The sequence below is a fragment of the Tamandua tetradactyla genome, chromosome 5 (assembly GCF_023851605.1).
Source record: "Tamandua tetradactyla isolate mTamTet1 chromosome 5, mTamTet1.pri, whole genome shotgun sequence".
NCBI classification, from domain to species: domain Eukaryota; kingdom Metazoa; phylum Chordata; class Mammalia; order Pilosa; family Myrmecophagidae; genus Tamandua; species Tamandua tetradactyla.
The window spans coordinates 17,345,359-17,366,072 of NC_135331.1; the positions used below are offsets into that span (position 1 = coordinate 17,345,359).

Below are 20,714 nucleotides of genomic sequence, written 5' to 3' on the forward strand. Positions count from 1 at the left end.
TTGGTTTGCTTCATTCCACGAGTTTTGGTATGTTTTGTTTTCATTCCCATTAATGAATCATTTACTAATTTCTCTGATGCAATGCTTACTAATATATATTTTTTTAACTTCCATTTATTAGTCAGTTTTCCTTCTATTGATTTCTGATTTCATTCCATTGATGTCAGAGATAGTACTTTGTATGATTTCAATCTTTTAAAATTTATTCACACATTTTGTGGCCTAACATGGTCTATCTAGAATGTTCCAGTGTACTTGAGAAGAATGTGCATTCTTCTGTGGTTAGATGGAATACTCTGTTAGCTCTAGCTGCTTTATATGTTATTCAGATCTTCTGCTTCTTGGTTTATCTTTCATCTAGATCTATCCAACAGAAAATTGGGGTGTTGAAGTCCCTAGTTTTGTCCAACAGAAAATTGGGGTGTTGAAGTCTTTTTACCCTTCCTTCAGTTATCATTTTTGCTTCATGTATGTTGGGATTCTGCTCATAAGTATGTTTATAATTGTTACATCTGTTTGATGCATTGACCCTTTTATCAATATATAAGGTCTCCATAGCAAGTTTTGCCTTCTTGTCTGGTATTAGCATGACCACTCCAGTTCTCTTTCAGTTAGTGTTCACATGGATTATCTTTTTTCATTCTTTTACTTTCATCACATTTGTGTCTTTGGTTTTAAAGTGAGTCTTTTGTCTACAAAGATAGTTGAATCATGGTTTCCTTAATCTGTTCTAGCAGTCTCTGCCTTTTAATTATAATTTAACTGATATACATCTAATTTGTTACTGTTCAGGAAAGAGTTAGGTTGCCGTTTGCTATTTGTTTTCTAGGTCATAATTTTGTCACTTAACTCCTCAATTGCTGCATTCCTGTTCTATACAGAAACTGTTCCTATATGAATCTGTTCCCCATCCCACCTGTTATCATTATAAATCACATCTTTATATGTTGTATATCCACTGACATTGATTTATTTTTTTATGTAGCTATCTTTTAAATGATGTAGGAAAAAAGAAGTACTGACCAGAAATATATTTATACTGAGTTTCATATTTACATATATAGCTAACTTTACCAATATATTTTATTTCCTTGGACTCAAGTTACTCTTTAGTGTTCTTTCACTTCAGGCTGAAGGACTCCTTTTAACATATTTTGGAAGGCAAGTTTACTACCAAAAACTCTCAAATTCTGTTGCTCTTGGAATATGTTTAAATTCTCCATTTTTAAATGATAGCCTTTCTGAATATAGTATTCTTGGTTGACAAGAATTGTTTCCTTTCAAAAATTTTAAAATATGCTACAGCTGAGAAATCAGCTGTTAATCTTACTGAGGATCCCTTGTACATAACAAAATGCTTCTTTCTCTCTTACTATTCTCAGAATTATCTTTTACTTTTGACAGTTTGATTATAGTATGTCTTGGGTAGATCTCTTGAGTTTCTCCTATTTGGGGTTGTTGACATTCTTGGATGTATAGATTCCCTTCTTTCATCAAATCTGGGAAAAATTCAACCTTTATTTCTCCAGATATTCTTTCGGCTCCTCTCCCCTGCTCTTCTCTTGAGACTCCTATTATATTAGTACACTTCACGATGTCACCAAAGTTTCTTAGGCTGTCTTCACTTTTCTTCATTCTTTTTTTGTTCTTAGATTGATTAATCTCAGTGCTAAATTTAGATTTGTTCATTTGTTTTTTTGTTGACTCAAATTTGCAGATCCTCTTTGGTGAATTAATTATTTGTTAGTGCTTTATTTATCTTCATCAGTTCTACTCTGTGTGATTTCACCTCTTTGGAGTACTTTCTTAGCATTTCTCTGATTTTCCCTAACCCATTTTCCAATGTTTCCTGTAGCTCTCTGAGCATATTTACAATACTCTGTGGAGTATATACCATAGATACTATGTTCTGATGCCTGGGGTTTTGCAAGACATGCTTCTATTTTCTTTTTTTCCAGTGGATAGCCCATACTTGACTGTTTGCTTTGTAATTCTTTGTTGAAAACTGGACCTTTCAGATATTACAAATATGTAAACTCTAGAATCAAAGTCTTTCAACTCCTCAGTTTGCTGTTGCTGACTGTTGTGGTGGCTATTGTTTAGTGATTTTTCTGAACTAAGATTGTAAAGTCTGTATTTGTTTTGTGTGGTCAGTGCAGTTTCTGTTTGGTTAGCTTAACAATCAGCTAGTGATTTGACAGTTTCCTTAAAACACTTGGAACTAAAAAACAGCAACGAAACTATAAAACCCCCCTAGTCTTTGCCACCGGGCTCTGTGTGTGTTTGGACAGTCTTTCAATACTTAGCTTGGAGGTTTGCAACCCTGCCTTAGCCTTCACTTGCTGTTTGCCCAGAGCCGGAAGGTCAGTCAAAGGTGAGGACTTAAGGCCTGCTCTCAGATCTATAAGGTCTTTCCTTAGCAATGTACTCCACTCTGGGCAAGTGTATGTATGGCCTTTTAGATTCATAGTGCTTAAGTGGGGGGAATTTCTAAAAACCCCTATTCTTCCAGTTTTTAAGTCCCTAACCTTTCTTCCCTTTTTGGTGTCTATTCTTCGCCTCAGCTGTTACTCCTTGCCCCAACTGGCAGTGACATTTGGTCTTGAATATTTTTGAAAAATCCCTCTCAGGTAGTCAGCTCTATCTTGGGAGAGTTCCTAGTCAGGGGGAAAAAAAGCAGCCTCTTTCATGAGTCCTTCAAGGTGCCACAACACAGGTGAAGACAACCAGCCACAATTATTTGAGAAGAAAGTCTGCTTTGCTTCTTCTGACATCAGGAATCCACACTAGGAATGTGTGTGCTGTCTTCAAGATTGCTGCCAAGTTCTCAAATACCAGTGAGCATACTCTTAGAAGTCCTTAGCCTGTCACCGGGTCAGGCACTCTGCATCCAGCATGGGGAGGTGCCTTGGTCTTGGTTCTTACTCCTTACGGACAGTGCCTTGCTTCCCTGAGAGCGGCTTCCCAGGGCCCAGAGCCTCTGTGACCAGCCTCTAGCAAGCCCCTCAGCAAGACTAGCCCCAAATAGGAATAGCAAGACTAGCCTGAAACAGGAACCAAGTCCAAGTGCAGGATTTGTGCTTGAGGAAAAAGAGCAGCCTATACTTCTTCAGATACTTGTCACTACCAGCAGCCACTTACCAGCATACTGTGCATAGCTATTTGTATGCACTTATTCCTGTATTATCCTGTAATCTCCTAGAGGACAGAGGCAAACTTGCCCGCCCCATGCCCTCCAGGTTAGTGCCTTTCATATGTAAATATGGCAACTCAGTAAATGCTTAATAAGTTGACGTTAGGCATTGTCTTCTTTTGAATACTGAGATGACTTAGAACTGTACACGCTGTGGAAATTGCTATAGAATGTAGATGAAAGCTAAATGCTTTGTTTTCTTGTTACCCCAACAATAGTATAAACTTGCATTCCCTTTTTCCTTACACAGAATCGCAAAGGTGCTGTGAGTGAGCTGGAACATATTCCTGATGCAGTTTTATGTGATGTACATTCTCATGATGGGGTTGTCATTGCTGGGTAAGGAAATAAAACACACACACAAACACACACACACACACACACACACACACAAAACAGTATCCTTAAAGTCTGTCACTTTTTATATATCACCTTCTGAGTACCAGTGACCTTAATGTTTCCTTGAGAGTATGTACCTTGCTCAATTATAGCCCATGTTTAAAGCGGAAAATCTCCATGATTCTCTTCTCCAGTATTAGAGATTTGAAATTTCTGAAGTTAATGGTGAGAGGCAGATGGAATCCATTTGTCTCAATATGTCTTTCCTAGCTTTTAAATCACTCTTGTGGCATGTAATGTTAGATTTTCATTCAGGTAAACAGTTTGCATTTTATGAAGGCATAAAAAAAGTCATGCAAGAATAATAAGTGTTGGCACAGAGCAAGGCCTGTTCTTTTTCTCTTGTTCTGAGAAAGGGCTGTGGCCACACAAAATCTTCCTTCCCCACACAGACAACATATTTGCTGTGTATTGCCTTGAAATAGGCTTATTATGTGTCTTCATGGCTAAGAAATTTAATTTTAGCTTATGTAAATCTTTTTTGACTTTTGTTCCAAAAACTACTTTCATGACTTCATATTTTGCTGCAGAGATGTATTTATGTATTTCTTTAATATATAATATTTAGATCAATTTTCTTTTTTAGATTAAGAAGACGGTCTCGAACTACAGCCTCAAATTGTATACTTAATTCCATAAAATAGAAGCTGGAACATTTAAATTTGTGAGTGTAGATCAGTTTTGGAGTGGGCCACATAAATGAGGTCCTTGCTTATAGAAAAACAAAACAAACCAAACCCTAGATTTAAAAACTCAGTAGAAGGTGAATCTTTTTCTTTGAAGAAAAATCTTTCCTTAAAAAGAGTTTCTTAGACCTTGTTGAATAAAATAAACCAGACACAAAAGGACAATTAATGTATGATTCCACTTATATGAAATACCTAGAATAAACAAATTCGTAGAGATAGAAAGTAGATTATAGGTTACCAGATGCCAGGGGGTAGGAAGGAAGGAAAGAGGGATTATTTCTTAGTGGGTACAGAAATTCTGTTTGGGGTGATAAAAATGTTTGGGCAATAGATGTTGATGGTACCTTACTATAAATGTAATTAGTACCACTGAATTGTATACTTGAGATTAGAATGGGAAATTCTGAGTTGTATATATGTTATACTATAAAAATTTTTTTTTAAAAAAAGCATTCCTTAAAGAGTATTTGAATTGAACTTCTAAACAGAATATTTTAATGTTTTCTAGTATGTAGTGCCTATGAGAAAGTATTTTTGCTTTAAACAAGATTTTCCCAGGAGGAACACTTTTCTTTAGCATCTGTATCACTGGCCACAATTTAGGGGTTAATGTCCTTCTTGGAAGTGTTGTAGAAGTATTATTTTTAGGAAATTTAATGGACCAGAAATCTTGAATTCTTTTCATCCGATTATGGGTTAGACATTAAGCTTCTGGATCTTACTGATAAAATGTGGGCCTATGAGCCCATGATATTCAAGGTCCTCACCCACCCACTAATTATGAGATGTAGTAATTCTGAAAAAGGTACTTAAATCATTCTGGTTATAGGGGTCCCTGCCTGCTCTATTGGAAGATACTTGAGGATTGAATGCTGAGGTTGAACTGAAAGAGTAATAAAAGAAATCAGAAATAAAGGACAGAATTTAATCTTGAAAACCAATATATGAATCTCTTATCTCAATCTGGACTTGATGAAAGGCAGGTCCAGATGACAGTCTTTCTTCCCCTGCCTCTCTGTTCCCTTGAGCTCTGTTCAGCATTACAGATTATGCCCGCACGAAGCAAAGCGATGGCAGAGTTTTGTGGATCAATAAGGTGAAACTTGATCTGTGTGTCAGAGTGGCTCCTCATGTCTTCTTTTTCTAAGAGAACCTTACATTTATGGCCCAGCATCAGATACTTCAATCTTGACTGTATGTAGAGCATTTTGTGTTTATCATTAAAATTTTATCTGGTGGTTACGCTGCTTGTTTTCTGGGTCAGATCTTGAATCCCTTTTCATTTGAGACAGTGGTGTTTGTGGTTACCTCATTCCCAATCAATGTTGTATTCATCAGGCTCTCTACAGTTTACAGTTATGTATCTCCAAGGATTTTCTTAAAGAGATAGTGACTACCTTTGTATTTCTTTCCCTTATAGTATCTTGTGTTTCTCACATTTTACTTCTTCCCTCCCTTTTTTCTTTCTTTTACACAAGTGGAACCTGTTTAGAAGCTTCGTTATTTGTATCTAGAGCTAATGTTACATTTTTCATTTAAACATAATTAATGAAGATTAAAGACTATGCAAAATCTCTTGCTTTTTTCTACCTTTTCAGTTTTCTGGATAAATATTTCTAGTTTGTGGTCATGTTACCTAGGCCCAGATTAATTTAATAAATTATTTTTAATTAACATATACATAAAATAAATTTCCATTTTGTCCATTTTAAAGTACGTGTCAGTTGCATTTAGTGCATTCACATTGTTTTGCAACCATCACCACTTTCTAGTTCCAGAACATTTTCATTATCCCAAATGGAAACCCTGTACCCATTAGCAATTGCTTCCAGTTCTCCCCTCTGCCCAGTCCCTAGCAACCACTAATCTATTTTCTAGACTAATGTTTATTACAATAAGCCTTGTAATTGACCCAGTCTTGGTTCTTCTTTAGTTTTCACACAGAACCAGAGTAACCATAAAATACTCATTCACTCATAAACTCAATTTAGACACACTCAGGTATCTACCATGTGAACAGGACCTGGCCTCCTGCTTGTTTGCAGGGGAAACAGGTGTTATTCCCAAAGCTTTTGATCTTTCCTTTCACTCTTTTGTGCATATATCCTTGTATTCTTACTGTCTAATGGATAATTTCAGTTACCTGTCTTGACATTTAGAGCCCTTTGAAATTTGTTTCCAACCTACCTTTCTCCTCAGTGTACCTTTAGTTTTTCCCCCACACTGTTCTACTTAGTTACCTGTGACCGCATTTTTTTAAAAATTGAGATTTAATTCAATGCATAAAATTTACCCTTTTAAATGTACACCTTTGGTATCGTTATCAGATGGTGTAACCAGCACTTCAAGCTAATTCCAGAACATTTTCATCACCCCAGAATATACCCATACCCATTGAAAGCAGTTGTTCCCCAATCTCCCCTCCACCTGGTCCTTGGGAACTATTAATTTATTTTCTGTCTCTATACATTTGCCTATTCTAGACATTTCATATAAATGGATTCATACAAACCTGGCCTTCTGTGATTGGCTTTTTACACTTAGATGAACCCTGAAGACATCATGCTGTGTTGTGGCATGGATCAGTACTTCATTCTTTTTTTTTAAATACGGAATGCTTCACAAATTTCCATGTCATCCTTGTGCAGGGGTCATGCTAATCTTCTCTGTATTGTTCCAACTTTAGTATGCTCAAGCGAGTACTTCATTCCTTTTTATAGTTGAATCCTATTGCGCTGTATGTTTATACCACATTTTTCCATTTATCACCAGATGGACTTTGGGTTGTTCCTCATTATATCTTATATGATGTTTCCTCTTCTGTGCTCTTGATGACTTAATTTCCTCTACTCTATTCATGTCCTTCCCAAGACAGTTTCACCCATTCTTTGAGGCCAAACTCAAACCTTGACTCCTCCATGAAATCTTCTGCTAGTACTCTAACATCATAATCCCCACCTCCAAAATCCACCCTTCTCAGAACCCCTGAAGAAGTTATTAGCCACAGCTTGTAGGATGGTGTTCTATCCTGACACCAGCTGCCAGAAAGCAATATACCAAAAACAGAATGGCTTTTTAAAGGGGAAATTTAATAAGTTGCTAGTTTACTGTTCTAAGGCCGAGAAAACGTCTCAATTAAACAAGTCTATAGAAATGTCCAATGTAAGGCAACCATCCAGGGAAAGATACCTTGGTTCAAGAAGGCCAGTGAAGTTCAGGGTTTCTCTCTCAAGTGAGAAGGCACATGACGAACACAGTCAGGGCTTCTCTCTCAGCTGGAAGGGCACAGGGCGAACACGGAGTCATCTGCTAGCTTTATCTCCTGGCTTCTGGTTCATGAAGCTCCCCAGGAGGCATTTTCCTTCTTCATCTCCTAAGGTTGCTGGCTGGTGGACTCTCTGCTTCGTGGTATTGCAGTATTCTCTGCTCTCTCCTATTCTCCGAAATGTTTCCTTTTTTACAGGACTCCAGTAAACCAATCAAGACCCACCCAAATGGGTGGAGACATGTCATCACCTAATCCAGTTTAACAACCACTCTTGACTAAATCACATCATTCAGGGAGATGATCTGATTACAGTTTCAAACATCCAGTATTGAGTAGGGATTATTCTATCTTTATGAAATGGGATTTTGATTAAAACATGGCTTTTCTAGGGGACATACATCCTTTCAAGCCAGCACAGATGGCTACATGCGTCCTCACAACTTCATCTAAACATTTTGTTTTATATTGTTATTTTACTTTGAAATAATTTTTAACTCATAGCCATGTCTTTTCTTTCTAGTTAGTTTGCAAACATCTTTAAAAAAAGGAGTATATGTAGTATTTCATTAAATTTCCACTAGTGCACATATACACTGCTTTTTATAGCCAGCATTAAAAATTAATACACAGAACCTTCCACTCCCCAACCCCACCACCTCTCTCTGCAGGTTATGGAAGAAACTGAAGAAATTCTTAATTTATCTTAACTGTTCTATAATTTCTTTAAGTTTTCCAGTTTAGAATTCTATAATTTTAAACCTGGAAGGAACTTGAGAGATATCTCTGTTCTAGTCTGCCAAAGCTGCCAGAATGCAACACACCAGAGATGGATTGACTTTCAATGAAAGGAGATTTATTTAGTTAAAAAGATATAGTTCTTCAGAGGAAAGACAGCTAGCTTTCATCAGGTTCTCTCTTACACAGGAAGGCATACGGTGATTGATCTCTGCTGGCCTTCTTTCCAGGCTTCTGGGTTCCAACAGCTTTCCCCAGGGTACTTTCCTTTCTGCATCTCCAAAGGCCTGGGCTTAGCTGAAAGTGCTTAGATGAGTATGCTGAGCTGCTTGAGCTGTGCTGCCTTGAGCTCTCTTCATTTAAGCATCCAGCCAATTAAATCAAATGTCATTCATTGCAGTAGACCCTCCCCCTAGCTGACCGCAGATGTACTCAGCTACAAATGAGCTTTACATGCCATTGATTCATGTTGACAGCAACAGAACTAGGCACCTTTACCTGGCCAAGGTGACACCTGAACCTATCCACCACAATCTCCAACCTACTCATTTTCTTAAAACTTCTAAAATTGTATAATATAACATATATACAAAGCAAAGAAAGAAAAAAGCCATAGTTTTCAAAGCACTCTTCAACAAGTAGTTACAGGACAGATTCCAGAGTTTGTCATGGGCTACCATACCATCATCTCAGGTTTTTCTCTTCAGCTACTCCAGAACACTGGAGGCTAGAAGGAATAAATATTTTTGTATCAGCACAATCAACTTTTTTTGTGTGTGAAAAATAACATGTATATATATAAAGCAATAAATTTCAAAGCCCAACACAACAATTAGTTGGAGAACAGATTTCAGAGTTTGGTATGGGTTACAATTCTACAATTTTAGGTTTTTACTTCTAGCTGCTCTAAGATACTCAAGACTAAAAGAAATATCAATTTAATGATTCAGTAGTCATACTCATTTATTAAACCTTACCTTTTCTGTATAACTCCACCATCACCTTTGATCTTTCTATCCCACTCTTTAAGGGTATTTGGACTATGGCCATTCTAACTTTTTCATGTTGGAAGGGGCTGTCAAAATAGGTAGGGAGGTGGAACTAGCTTGTGTTCTGGAGAGGCTGACTCCTCTAGGTTTCAGGATTTATCTAGTTCAGGGACCAATCTGGACAACCTACTCATTTTGTAACTAAAGAAACTGAAAACTAGAGAGACATTTGCCCTAAATTACTCTTTTTTTAGGGGCCAGGATTGAAATGCAGAGATGCAGATTCCTCAGGCTCACTTTTCTTTCCACTGCATACCTGGTCTCTTCCTAGAAGCTTCTGCAGACCTAGAGAGAGGAGGCACTTAAGCCCAAGGGTTAAAAAGTGATTGTAACTGCGGTTGGCTCTCTTCCATGGAATTGGGTCAGGGCTTCGCTAGAAATAGCTTTCTTCATCTGTCTATTATGATTTTGCTTTCCCCCACAGAATTAATTTCCTTTTTAATCATTTACTAAGAAATGTGCTCTTTTCCTTAAAAAAAAAATTGGTCAGTTAAAAACCACAATATGTTTTAAACCACAAAAACATGGATAGATAATATTTCCTGTACGTTGCCTTTCTTTTTACTATTGATGTCCTTGAAATAAAATAATTTTCAAGGGTGAAGATAACCAAATCAGTAGGCTGAGCCCTTATCTTGGGGTTTGCCCCTCTGAAACTTATTCCTGCAAAGGAGAAGCTAAGCCTACTTAAAATTAGACCTAAGAGTCACCCCCAGAGAACCTCTTTTGTTGCTCAGATGTGGCCTCTCTTTCTAAGCCAACTTGGCAGGTGAATTCACTGCCCACCCCCCTACATAGGACATGACTCCCAGTGGTGTATAAATCTCCCTGGCAACTTGGGACAGATCTCCTGGCATTTGCCAGGACCTGGCATCCTGGTATTGAGAAAGCCTTCTTGACCTAAAGGGGGAAAAGAGCAATGAGACAAAGGAAGGCTTCAGTGGCTGAGAGATTTCAGATAGAGTTGAGAGGTTATCCTGGAGGTTATTCTTATGCATTATATAGATATTCCTTTTTATTTTATGATGTATTGGAGTGGCGGAAGGGAAGTACCTGAAACTTTGAACTGTATTCCAATACCTTGATTCTTGAAGACAATTGTATAATGATATAGCTTTTACTATACAACTGTGTGTTTGTGAAAACCTAGTGTCTGATGCTCCTTTGATCCAGGGTATAGATAGATGGATAAAAAAATATGGATAAAAATAAATAGTAGGGGGGCTAAGGGGTATAATCAATTGGGTAGATTGGAATACTAGTGATCAGCGAGTGGAAGGGGTAAGGGGTATGGGATGTATGAGTTTTTTCTTTTTTCTTCCTATTTCTTTTTCTGTAGTGATGCAAGTATTTTAAAAATTATCATAGTGATGAATTCACAACCATGTGATGATATTGTAAACCACTGATTATGCACCAGGTATGGACTGTTAATGTATGAAGATTTGTCAATAAAAATATTAAAAAGTGTTTCAGAGAATATGGCTTCTTTTGTTAGTATATAAATAACAAGAAGCTTACAGACCACTAGGCATAGTAATTTTTTAATTCACATTTAAAACATGGAAATATACTTATTATTATAGCTTAGTCACTTCTCTCTTTCCCTCTTCCTCTCTTACACACACTTATTTTAACCAGAAATAACAGTCACGCCATATTGAGCCTTTACTGTTTTAGATGCTTTTGTACCTGCCCCCCACCAAATCCCATGAGGCAAGACCTTCTGACACCCTGTTTGTGGAGAAGCTAGGATTTTCCCATTGTGGTGTGGACCTCCAGGTGCACCCATGCTCTCTCTGTTGCCTTTCTGTGACAGTCATGCCTGGAGCTCTGGCAGAGCTGCCTTCCCTCTTGATGCCCTGAAGGCTTATCAAGTATGACACAATTTTGGTTTTTCTCTTGTGGCTTCCATCTTTCTTTTTTTAAAAAATGGAGAGCTGTAGTAAAATCTTGGTTTTGCAAAAAATTTAGGAAATGGAGGAGAGAAAACCCTCCAAATCTCAGCATGCCAACACAACCCCTGTTGGTTTTGAGGGTATATGGTTTATTTTTCTTTTTTAATGCATTTGTTAATATCGTTGTAACTTATGTAGTGTTTTTGGCCTTTTTGTTCTCCGCTCAACTCATGAGACTTCTTTTTTTCATGTTATTACACACTTTATTTTTTTTATTGCAAAGACTTGAATAATTACAACCTGATTTTCTCACTCATTCCCCTGTTATTGGACAATAAAGTCATTTCCTGTGTTTTGTTATTATATAATATTATGACTTTTTTATGCATGGGGTTTTGCAGATCTTTTTCATCTTAGTACTGCAAATTTTCTGTTTTTAAAATTATAAAACACGTGCTTATTATAGAAACTTTCTATTTTATAGAAGTATATAGAATAAAGTGTTGACGTTTTCCCAATATCCTCCCTTAGTCGCACATTCCTGATTGTTTCTCTAGACTACAGTCCCATAAGAGGAGTTGTTAAATTTAGGAGTATGAATTTTTGTATTTTTCAGATTAAAACTATTTAAAAATGCTTTTCTAACCCTGAGCTTCTTTTCAATTTAACTTTTTTTTGTTTGAAGTTTCCACATTCTAATAAAATCTTCCTTAGGCGAGTCATGAAGAATATATCTACATATTCAGTGCCATAAGCCATGAAAGAATAAGCCTCTTTACTGTCCACATGTCGCTATCCTGCAATTTTGCTTCCATCCCACCCCTTCCACTGAACTAGAATCTTTGAGGTCACCAGTGACTAATGAATCAAATGTCCTTTTCTTGGTACGTCCTCTTCAGCCTCTCAGCTGGTATTTAAACCTGTTGTTTACCCCTCTCTTGAAATGGTAGGGACCCTATATTAAGCATCTTTATACCCTCAGAGCCTGGCACCCCGGAAACTTGAGGAATGTGTGTATGGAATGAAAACGTCTTTCACTTCTGTGACCCCCAGTCTCTGAGCTTCCTTATTGCATCATTGACCTTCAAAAGCTCCTTCTTTGGCCCTGTCTCTTGCCTTTCTGTAGTATCATTTGACCTCTTAGCATTTATATGCAACATCCCAGAAAATACCCAAACCAGTTGTTTGCTTTGCTGATTAGATAAGTGTGCTGGTTTGAAAGGATGTATGGACCCTAGAAAATCCATGCTTTAATCAAAATCCCATTTCATAAAGGCAGAATAATCCCTATTCAATACTGTATGTTTGAATCCGTAATTAGATCAACTCCCTGGAGATGTGATTTAATCAAGAGTGGTTGTTAAGCTGGATTAGGTGATGACATGTCTCCACCCGTTTGGGTGGATCTTGATAAGTTTCTGGAGTTCTGTAAAAGAGGAAACAGTTTGGAGAATGAGAGATTCAGAAAGAGCAGAGAATGCTGCAGTACCACAAGGCAGAGAGTCCACCACCCAGCAACCTTTGGAGATGAAGAAGGAAAATGCCTCCCGGGGAGCTTCATGAAACCGGAAGCCAGGAGAGAAAGCTAGCAGATGACGCCGTGCTTGCCATGGGTCCTTCCAGCTGAGAGAGAAGCCCTGACTCTGTTCGCTATGTGCCCTCTCACTTGAGAGAGAAACCCTGAACTTCACTGGCCTTCTTGAACCAAGGTATCTTTCCCTGGATGGTTGTCTTAGATTGGACGTTTCTATAGACTTGTTTTAATTGGGACATTTTCCCAGCCTTAGAACTGTTAACTAACAAATTATTAAATTCCCCTTTTTAAAAGCCATTCTATTTCTGGTGTATTGCATTCTGGCAGCTAGCAAACTAGAACAATGAGTAAAAGTTCCTTTAAATTTGACTAAACAGTTCAAATACAATGTTTAAATCTAAAATTTTCCATTTCTTTGACTTAAGGAAATTTGTGTTCTGAAGTCATCAGTCTCTATAGTATGGGCCTCTTGTCTTTTGAAGTTCAGCTTCTGTCAGTGTTTCTCTGTGATCTGGAGAGCACTCTTGAAATGCTAGTAAGGTTTAGTGTGTGCCTTCCTTTTTAGAAGAAAAGATACTGTCAAGAAATTTTGTTGATAATAAGTGATTGGAAAATGTGTCCTTTTTGTTTTGTTTTTTTTGGCTCTTAGAATTATGAATTGTTTTAAAAGTTATATGTTTATTATCAAGGAAAAAGAATAGAAGATGTGGGAAAAAGCAAGCATCCCTGTCTTGATATGTGATTCTCGGACTGTTTTCCTTCTCTGCAGTTGTGCTCTGGATGTTAAGAGTGTTGAAAATGGATGACATCATGAGTTCAGGAAGGTCACATTATAAAACCTGAGATATAGTTCGAGGTATGCTTTGCCATAAGTGTATTTACTTTACTGCCACCTAGTGAAGGAGAGCATATCAGGTAAAACCTGTAGGAGAAAGTCGAGCCTGGAGCTCGTTGGAGGCCCTATGCCTGCTCAGCTAACCATTAAGCTATTAGCTTACCAAAAGCTTTTATCAGATGCCCAGGAGTACACTGTTGTTTTGCAGCAAATTCCCCCTTCACTATTATTTAGGATTCATAAGTCTGAAGCATTTCTGTGTACATAAGTAAGCATATTATCTATTCACATTACAGGACCGTTTTTCCCCGTTTTGCTTTGAAAAACATATTAAACAACCTCTTTGTGTTGAGGTTTTTTTTTTAACATTCCCAAAGGTTTTTCTCCCCTGTTCGCTGATGTGATCTGACTTTTTAGTTTACAGTTGATGCCTTTACGGGAAGGAACAGTGAATGTGTCCCCTTGTTTCTCCTCTGCCAAAATGTAGTTGGAGGGAAGACTATATCATTGTCTGTTGTGAAATATTAGCTGTCTTCCTTCCCTGAAAAATAATAATTTGTTCCCATTTTGTCTCATTTTCATCCATCTCCTTTCCCTTTGAGGCAAGTACATATATAACAAAACCACTTCCACCTTTCTTTAGCAACCAAGTGATCTGCAACTGTAGTTTCAGCTACCAAAATCTGATTCAAATCTGTTTTTGTCTTTTGCTAGCTGTGTCTGTCCATATAACCTGGATAATCAGAGAGGGTTTCTAGTATACATGAAGCAAAATTTTGAACTTCCAGCTTATAAGTTTAAAAGTTGATGTCTGAATCTCTGGTTGATTCAGTTTGCCTATAGAAACATACAGCGGAATTTTATCTTTGTTTATAGTTAAGAATTGTTGGAAAATATCAGTTCCAGGTAGTCATGCAACTAAACTAGCTTCTTAAAACTTCTTATTTTTAGCTCTTTTTCTCTACTTCTCCCACTAATTAAAAATGTACTTTTATAGTGATCATATACCATGTCAGAAGCCCAAGATATTAATAGTGGCTTCAATCTGAAATAATATAGATTTGCCCTGAATTTTTTTTTCCCCACATGGGCAGGCACCAGGAATCAAATGCCCTGAATTTTAAAATAGCTTTTGTACAGGAACTGAAATCCTCATGGACAGTGCTTCTATTACTTTGTTAATTTCATGTGAATATATGCAAAATAGGTAATATCTCTGGATTACTTTGAGGCTCTTGAGATAACACATGCTTTGTAAATACAGATTGGTAACAAAGTTGTGTTAGGTAAATGTCACCCATATTTATACTTAGTGAGGACATGCTTTCTTTCTCCTTTTTAAAATTTTTTTCTCTTGATAGTTTTCCTTTCAAGCTTGTTTTGTATAGATTTTGTGCTGATGCTTATTATGACATTGGACTGTTTCCCATAAGGAATTCGATCACTACCCGTTAGGGACTGCTTTTTAAAAATACTTTAAAATTTATTTATTTATTTGCTGTGAGGTATACATGCTCTTCTGGTAAATAAGTCTGAGGTAAGATATTGATAAGGGAATACAAGAGAGCATTACGTTTATTATATCCTTAATGAAGGAGCTCCAGAATATACTTAATAAATACTGGTGAACTCATGACTGCATTTATCCATCTCCAGTTCTCCAAGGAATAATGGGAAGGGCCACAGCTACAATAACTCTGCATAATCATCATTGACTCTGTCTCTATTGATTGTGATTAACCAAGATGTATGGAAAACAGTTTTAAGTGTTCAGTGCATATATCTCTTAAGGTCCATTAAGATGTTCATTATTTTTCAATTGATGTGACTTAAGCTCCACTTGATGTTTGTAGTAGTGCAGTTCTGCAGAAAGAGTCTACACTGTGGGATTGAGTTCATTTTGTTAATTGCATAATACAACATAGTCATGTTTCATAGAAAACAGTAAATACTCTTGCTTTCATTGATTTGTTTTCTTTGGTATTACTAAAGAAAGTATGGAGCATATGAATAGTTCCTGAAACCTCTACATGTTAAGGGCAATGGGTTTCTTTGAAATATGGGTACTGTACTTTTAGGGACCTCTGCCTAGTAGCTTAGTAGCCTTTAAACCACTTCCATCTTATAGTTTTAAGTCAGTAGATTCATTCATTCTGTCAGTCAGCATTTACTGTGCACTGATGAATTCAACAGACATACCCTTGCCCATGGGGAGTTTATAGGTATATGGGGGGCCCAGTTCTAGGTGGTTTCAATATAGTGAAAACTACCTAATATTGAGTAGGGGTAGAGCAGGGCACACCGTAGCTCACTGGGAAGATGCCTCTACTGCAGGCTCAGAGTCAGGCTGGCTCATAGGTTGGGTTTCTCATGGAAGTGACTTCTCAGCTGTCTTGAAGGATGACAGCTTAGAGTTGTCCAGCAAGAAATTGGCCAGGAAGAGTTTTGTTTGGGATAGGAACACAAATAACCTGCTCATGTGCTTTCACTATCACTTCCAAATTCTCAGTGGGCATTTAATAATTCATTGTAGGATTTATTACTCTGGTGAGCTGTATAGAATGCAGCCTCAGAATTATTTTCATCACTATGCTCTAGGCTGCTGTTCCCAATTTATTGGATTTGACACTGAAATGAAACGGCTTGCCATTTCTGGTGTGTGGCCCATAACAAGGCTTCTCTTGGCTGTGGTGGGTACCACAGATCAGAATAGAATTGAAGGGTGAGTTTGTTTGGGGATGAATGTGTGTGTAAAATGATGTAGAGTGAATTTTCATCAACCTTTCTATGTCTCTCCACATCATTTGTGAAGCTGATATAGGAGGCATGGAATGTGTGAGCCCAGCCCCACAGTCCTTTTGCAAGCATGTTTTAACTTTTTTGTTGGTATCTTGCCTTCCAGTTGGGAGACGGTGGTAGAATTGATGGATTAGGGTCAGGGACTGTGTCCTGCAAGGCTGAGTCACAATATTGAAAGCAATTAATTCCTTATATTGCACTTAAATGGGAATGGTTCTTAAAAGCAATATTTGTTTAATGACACTGTCATTGGAGCAGGCAGAGTGGCTTGTTGGCCAAGCAGCAGATTGAGAAAAACTTAGAGAACAGTTTGGACCCCAACTGTGTCACTAAAATGTTTCTTGTGACCTTGGGTAAGTCATTTAGCATTCTCAGCATTCTCAAGTCAAAACAACCCCCAGATTGTTAGGAAGAACCTTGAAAAACAATTTGTATTTAGCAAATAAGTTCTGGCACCTGGAAACAAAATAAGAACCCTGCTGGATATTTATATAGAAAGAAAATTTAAAGACTATTTTTTAGTTGTACAGATTTCTTCCTTTTTCTTCTTATCTCTCAGTCAAACTAAGTGGTCTGCTTATTGGAAACTTACTAGTTAATGAGAGCTCTTTGGTGGTAAATCATTTTAAATTGGCAATTGCTCTGGGGTGCCTGCTTGAGAGAAGCTCTCTTCCCATTCTTTAGACAAAAAATCAGCTGTCTCTCTGACCTGTTTATGTAGAGGTAAACTCAGCCTTGGCAAGTGTTTAACAAAAAAAAAAGACTGGAAAGAATTCAGTTTCACTTGTCTATGCCATGCGCTGGAACTCATCTGTAATAGTTTGAGAAAGGCTTCTTTCTCCTTCAGTTTTTCTTTAGTGTTCTTATGTCAGCTAATATATTAGTGGCAGTTGTACTTTGCACACACACTAATTAGAGAGCCATCAACATTGGGGTCCAAAGGCTTACTGACAATGTAACTGTCATAGTGGTGTCTTAATTGGTTGAGTGTAATTGTCATTAGGCAGCAATAAAGACATCTGGAGCTCTGGAGAAAAATCAGACTTTTTTCCTGCCTCCCTTTTCTGTTTGTTTTTGCTTCTCCTGGCCAATGTTGTTAAGCGTTTTTATATCACATTTAGGGTTTGGTTCAGGTTCCTCTGCTCCACTAGTATTTTATCCTTGTGAAAATGTTTGTTTTGTTAGCACAAGTTAGCATTAGTGCTAAGTCTGACTTGCATTGCCATAGATGCTTTCACTAGTGTTAGATTTTAAAGTCTGCTGCTGAGTCATCATGTAGTACCTGCTGGAATAGGATGTTTTCTGTTCACATCAATAAAGGAAACATAGTCTTTTATATTTTACCTTCTGAATTGTTTTGCAGCATAACATTTATGCTATGTTGTTTGAATAGGTATCTATGAAAAAACTCATGCTTACCAAAGTAGATAATCCAGCTTATCCCATGTGTTAAAGAGATAATATGTTAACCAGTTTAGACATAAATGCAAGAAGTCTGTGCATATCAATGTGTGCTTTCACGCTGTTTCACTGATGATTAACACTAGAAGGTAGGCTGTAGATCTAAAAGGAGGTGCCACGCAAACCGTTAGTCAGGTTATTACTTTTAGACACTTTCTATCAAGTACCATTTATTTATTGAGTATTAACTGTGTGTAAGGTATTAACTGTGAGCATCAGCTCTGACTGAGGCTATGGCATTTACAGTCTGACTTGATCTGTGCATAAGAAATGTAGCAATAAAGGCTATTTTTTTCAGATAAAAGATAGATGAGTCAGAGAGGGCTTTATGGAGGAGTCAGGGCTTTTGCTGGACCTTGAGGAGTTGGTTGGATAGGTTGGTGATTCTCAGTCTTGGCTACACATTGAAAATGCTAATGCCTGGGTCCCACCCCCAGAGAGTCAGATTTAATTGATTCGGGTACACTTGGGCATCAGGGTTTTTGAAAGCCAAGGTTGCGACTTGAGACTACTGGGCTCAATTGCAAGGGGAAGGGCACTCCAGAAAGGGTGCACCATGTAAGCTGAGAGTATTTGGAAGCCAGTGAATGGCAGACTTCTCTGGAGGCAGCTCTTGCTAAAGAAGAGGTCAGGGAGTGGAAGAGAAGCTGACTGTGGAAGGTTTCCAATGCTAGTGCTTCATTCAATAAGGACTTCAAGTGCAAGAATTTACAGAGTGCTTCCTAGTGTCAAGAGTACTTCTAGTCATTGGATATACAACTGTGAACAAGATCTAGTAGGCCCTGACCTCAGAGGCATATGGGTTAGTAGGGGAGACAGATAAACACACACGCACACACACACAAACACACGTAATTGCCATGAAGGATCAGTGCAGATCACAGTGGGACATGGTCTAGTTTGGAGGGTAAGGGAGAAAGGAAGTGTTTCCAGAAGAATAATTCGTGTAGTCATGTATTTTTGAGGGCTTGGCTCATGTAGGGCTGAGTGAAGGTAGGAGAGGCTCAGCAGTGGGAGACTGTACTAGTCTGCATGTGACTGTACTGGTCTGCATGTGACTGTACTAGTCTGCATGAGACTGTACTAATCTGCATGTGACTGTACTAGTCTGCATGTGACTGTACTAGTCTGCATGTGACTAGAGCTTTAGACCAGAGGTCGTCCCTGGGGATGAGAACAGAACGCAGTGGTGGCCTGAATGCATAAGCCCTGTAGATCGGGGTCAAAGAGGCGTTGAAAGGGCCTTTATATTTTAGCACCAGTGACCTGGGACTGATGAGAGAGACCATATATATAGTGGTCAGAAACAGATTAGTTTAGACATGAGCTGAAGTGTTTTGAGGCAAACATGCATTTAATTTTAGATTTGTGGAGTTGCAGTGTGAGTGGGACATCTTCCTTTACGTAAAGAAAAGACTCATTAGGAGCTTTTAGACATTGATAGAGTGTTATCAGTGGGACATCTGCCCTCTCCACCCCTTCCCCCAGTAATGAGAGAAATCAAAATTTATATTTTATGGTGGAATTTTGTGTGATTTGGCAGTTAAAGCACCTTCTTCAAGCTTTGTTTTGTTGCTTTGCCAAAATACTCTTTTTGTAAGGGAGTTTGGGGAACTGGAGCTCAGTCCACTTAAATTCTCTCCTCCATACCTCCCTCCTCCCTATTGTGGCCCTTAAGGGGGTACATAAGGAACAATAGGAGATTACTGGTGTGGTGGAATATATTTGTCATAAAAAACAGAATTACCAAGAGTGACAGAAAAGAAATATATTTTCTTGTTGTGTGTACTACTTTTTCTCAAAGTCTTTAGTTTTCTTATTTGCTAAATCCCCCTTTTCCTCCTCCCCCTCCCCATCCGCTTCCCCCTCTCTTCTCCCTCCCCCCTTTCTTTTTCTGTCTATTTCTGGGAGATGTTACTATCCTTCTCATCTTTCTGTCTTTATTTTCTGAACAGGCTGTTTTCTTTCACGGAGAATTTAAGAACCTGATCACACACAATTTAGAGATTCAAACATATTGTCTCTGTTTAGTGTCTCTGTAGCTAAGTGGCCTTACTTGAGGAAATGGCCTGCGTCGTTTTTGGTGTTTCAGTCAAATCTGAAAGTTTGGGGCAGTACTCTCTGAGTTTTATTTAGGTTTTCCTCTTAAAAGGGGGTGGGAGTGGGGATTTGTACTGCTGCCTGGGGAGATGGAGCCTGCAGCCACACTTTGGCTGTGATGATGTCAGTATCTGCCTGTGCTTGCCCATCACCAGTCTTAATGATCACTCAGGTAGTGAACATTGTTACTTACTGGAGGATCAGTGGTCAAACAGAGGCATAAGAGCCCAGTTTTAAGTCTCTCTTGTTTGGCTCTTTACACCACATGCATATTCTCCAGTGCCATCCTGCAAGTGAAGTTGGGTTCTCCAACCTAAGGAGGTTGTGTGAACAGAATGACGAATTATTATATGTGTTTACTATAGATTAATAATGTGCAGGAAATACTACCACATTTAGTTAACAAAGCACTCCTAATCAGAGTATTCTTAGTTTCTTTGTTAAGAAATCTCACACAAGAAAATAACCTTCTGGAGCCTGTCATAGACTGCAGTGATGAAATAAATTTCAGAGGTTTAAGTGTTCAACACTGCACTTTTATTGTGGGCTCAAAGGAGCCTTAAAGGACCCATGCCAAGGACCTCAGGAGAATTGTGAACCCCCTTATTGCTGTTTGCATGTCTTTGTGTTTGTGTGGGTACGTTATGAGACTCTTAAGGGCATCTCTTGTTGACTAAAACCTCTGCAGCAGTCATAATGAGTTTAGCTTAAATACCTCCATGGCAGGCAGCACACCATCTCCTTATCTATTCAT

At 38.1% G+C, this 20,714-nt stretch overlaps 1 protein-coding gene and 1 non-coding gene across 2 annotated transcripts in view; one reads left to right on the forward strand and one right to left on the reverse strand.

The window, feature by feature from the left end:
* FBXW8 (F-box and WD repeat domain containing 8) overlaps window positions 1–20,714 on the forward strand; it is a 231,150-nt gene that overhangs the window by 86,887 nt on the left and 123,549 nt on the right. Inside the window, exon 4 of the mRNA XM_077159938.1 lies at window positions 3,444–3,532. Coding sequence (XP_077016053.1) covers window positions 3,444–3,532 — 89 coding nt within the window. The remainder of the gene's footprint in view (window positions 1–3,443; window positions 3,533–20,714) is intronic.
* Window positions 6,885–6,988, reverse strand: LOC143685334 (U6 spliceosomal RNA). Its single transcript, XR_013176580.1, has one exon. It is a non-coding gene; the product is annotated as a U6 spliceosomal RNA (small nuclear RNA).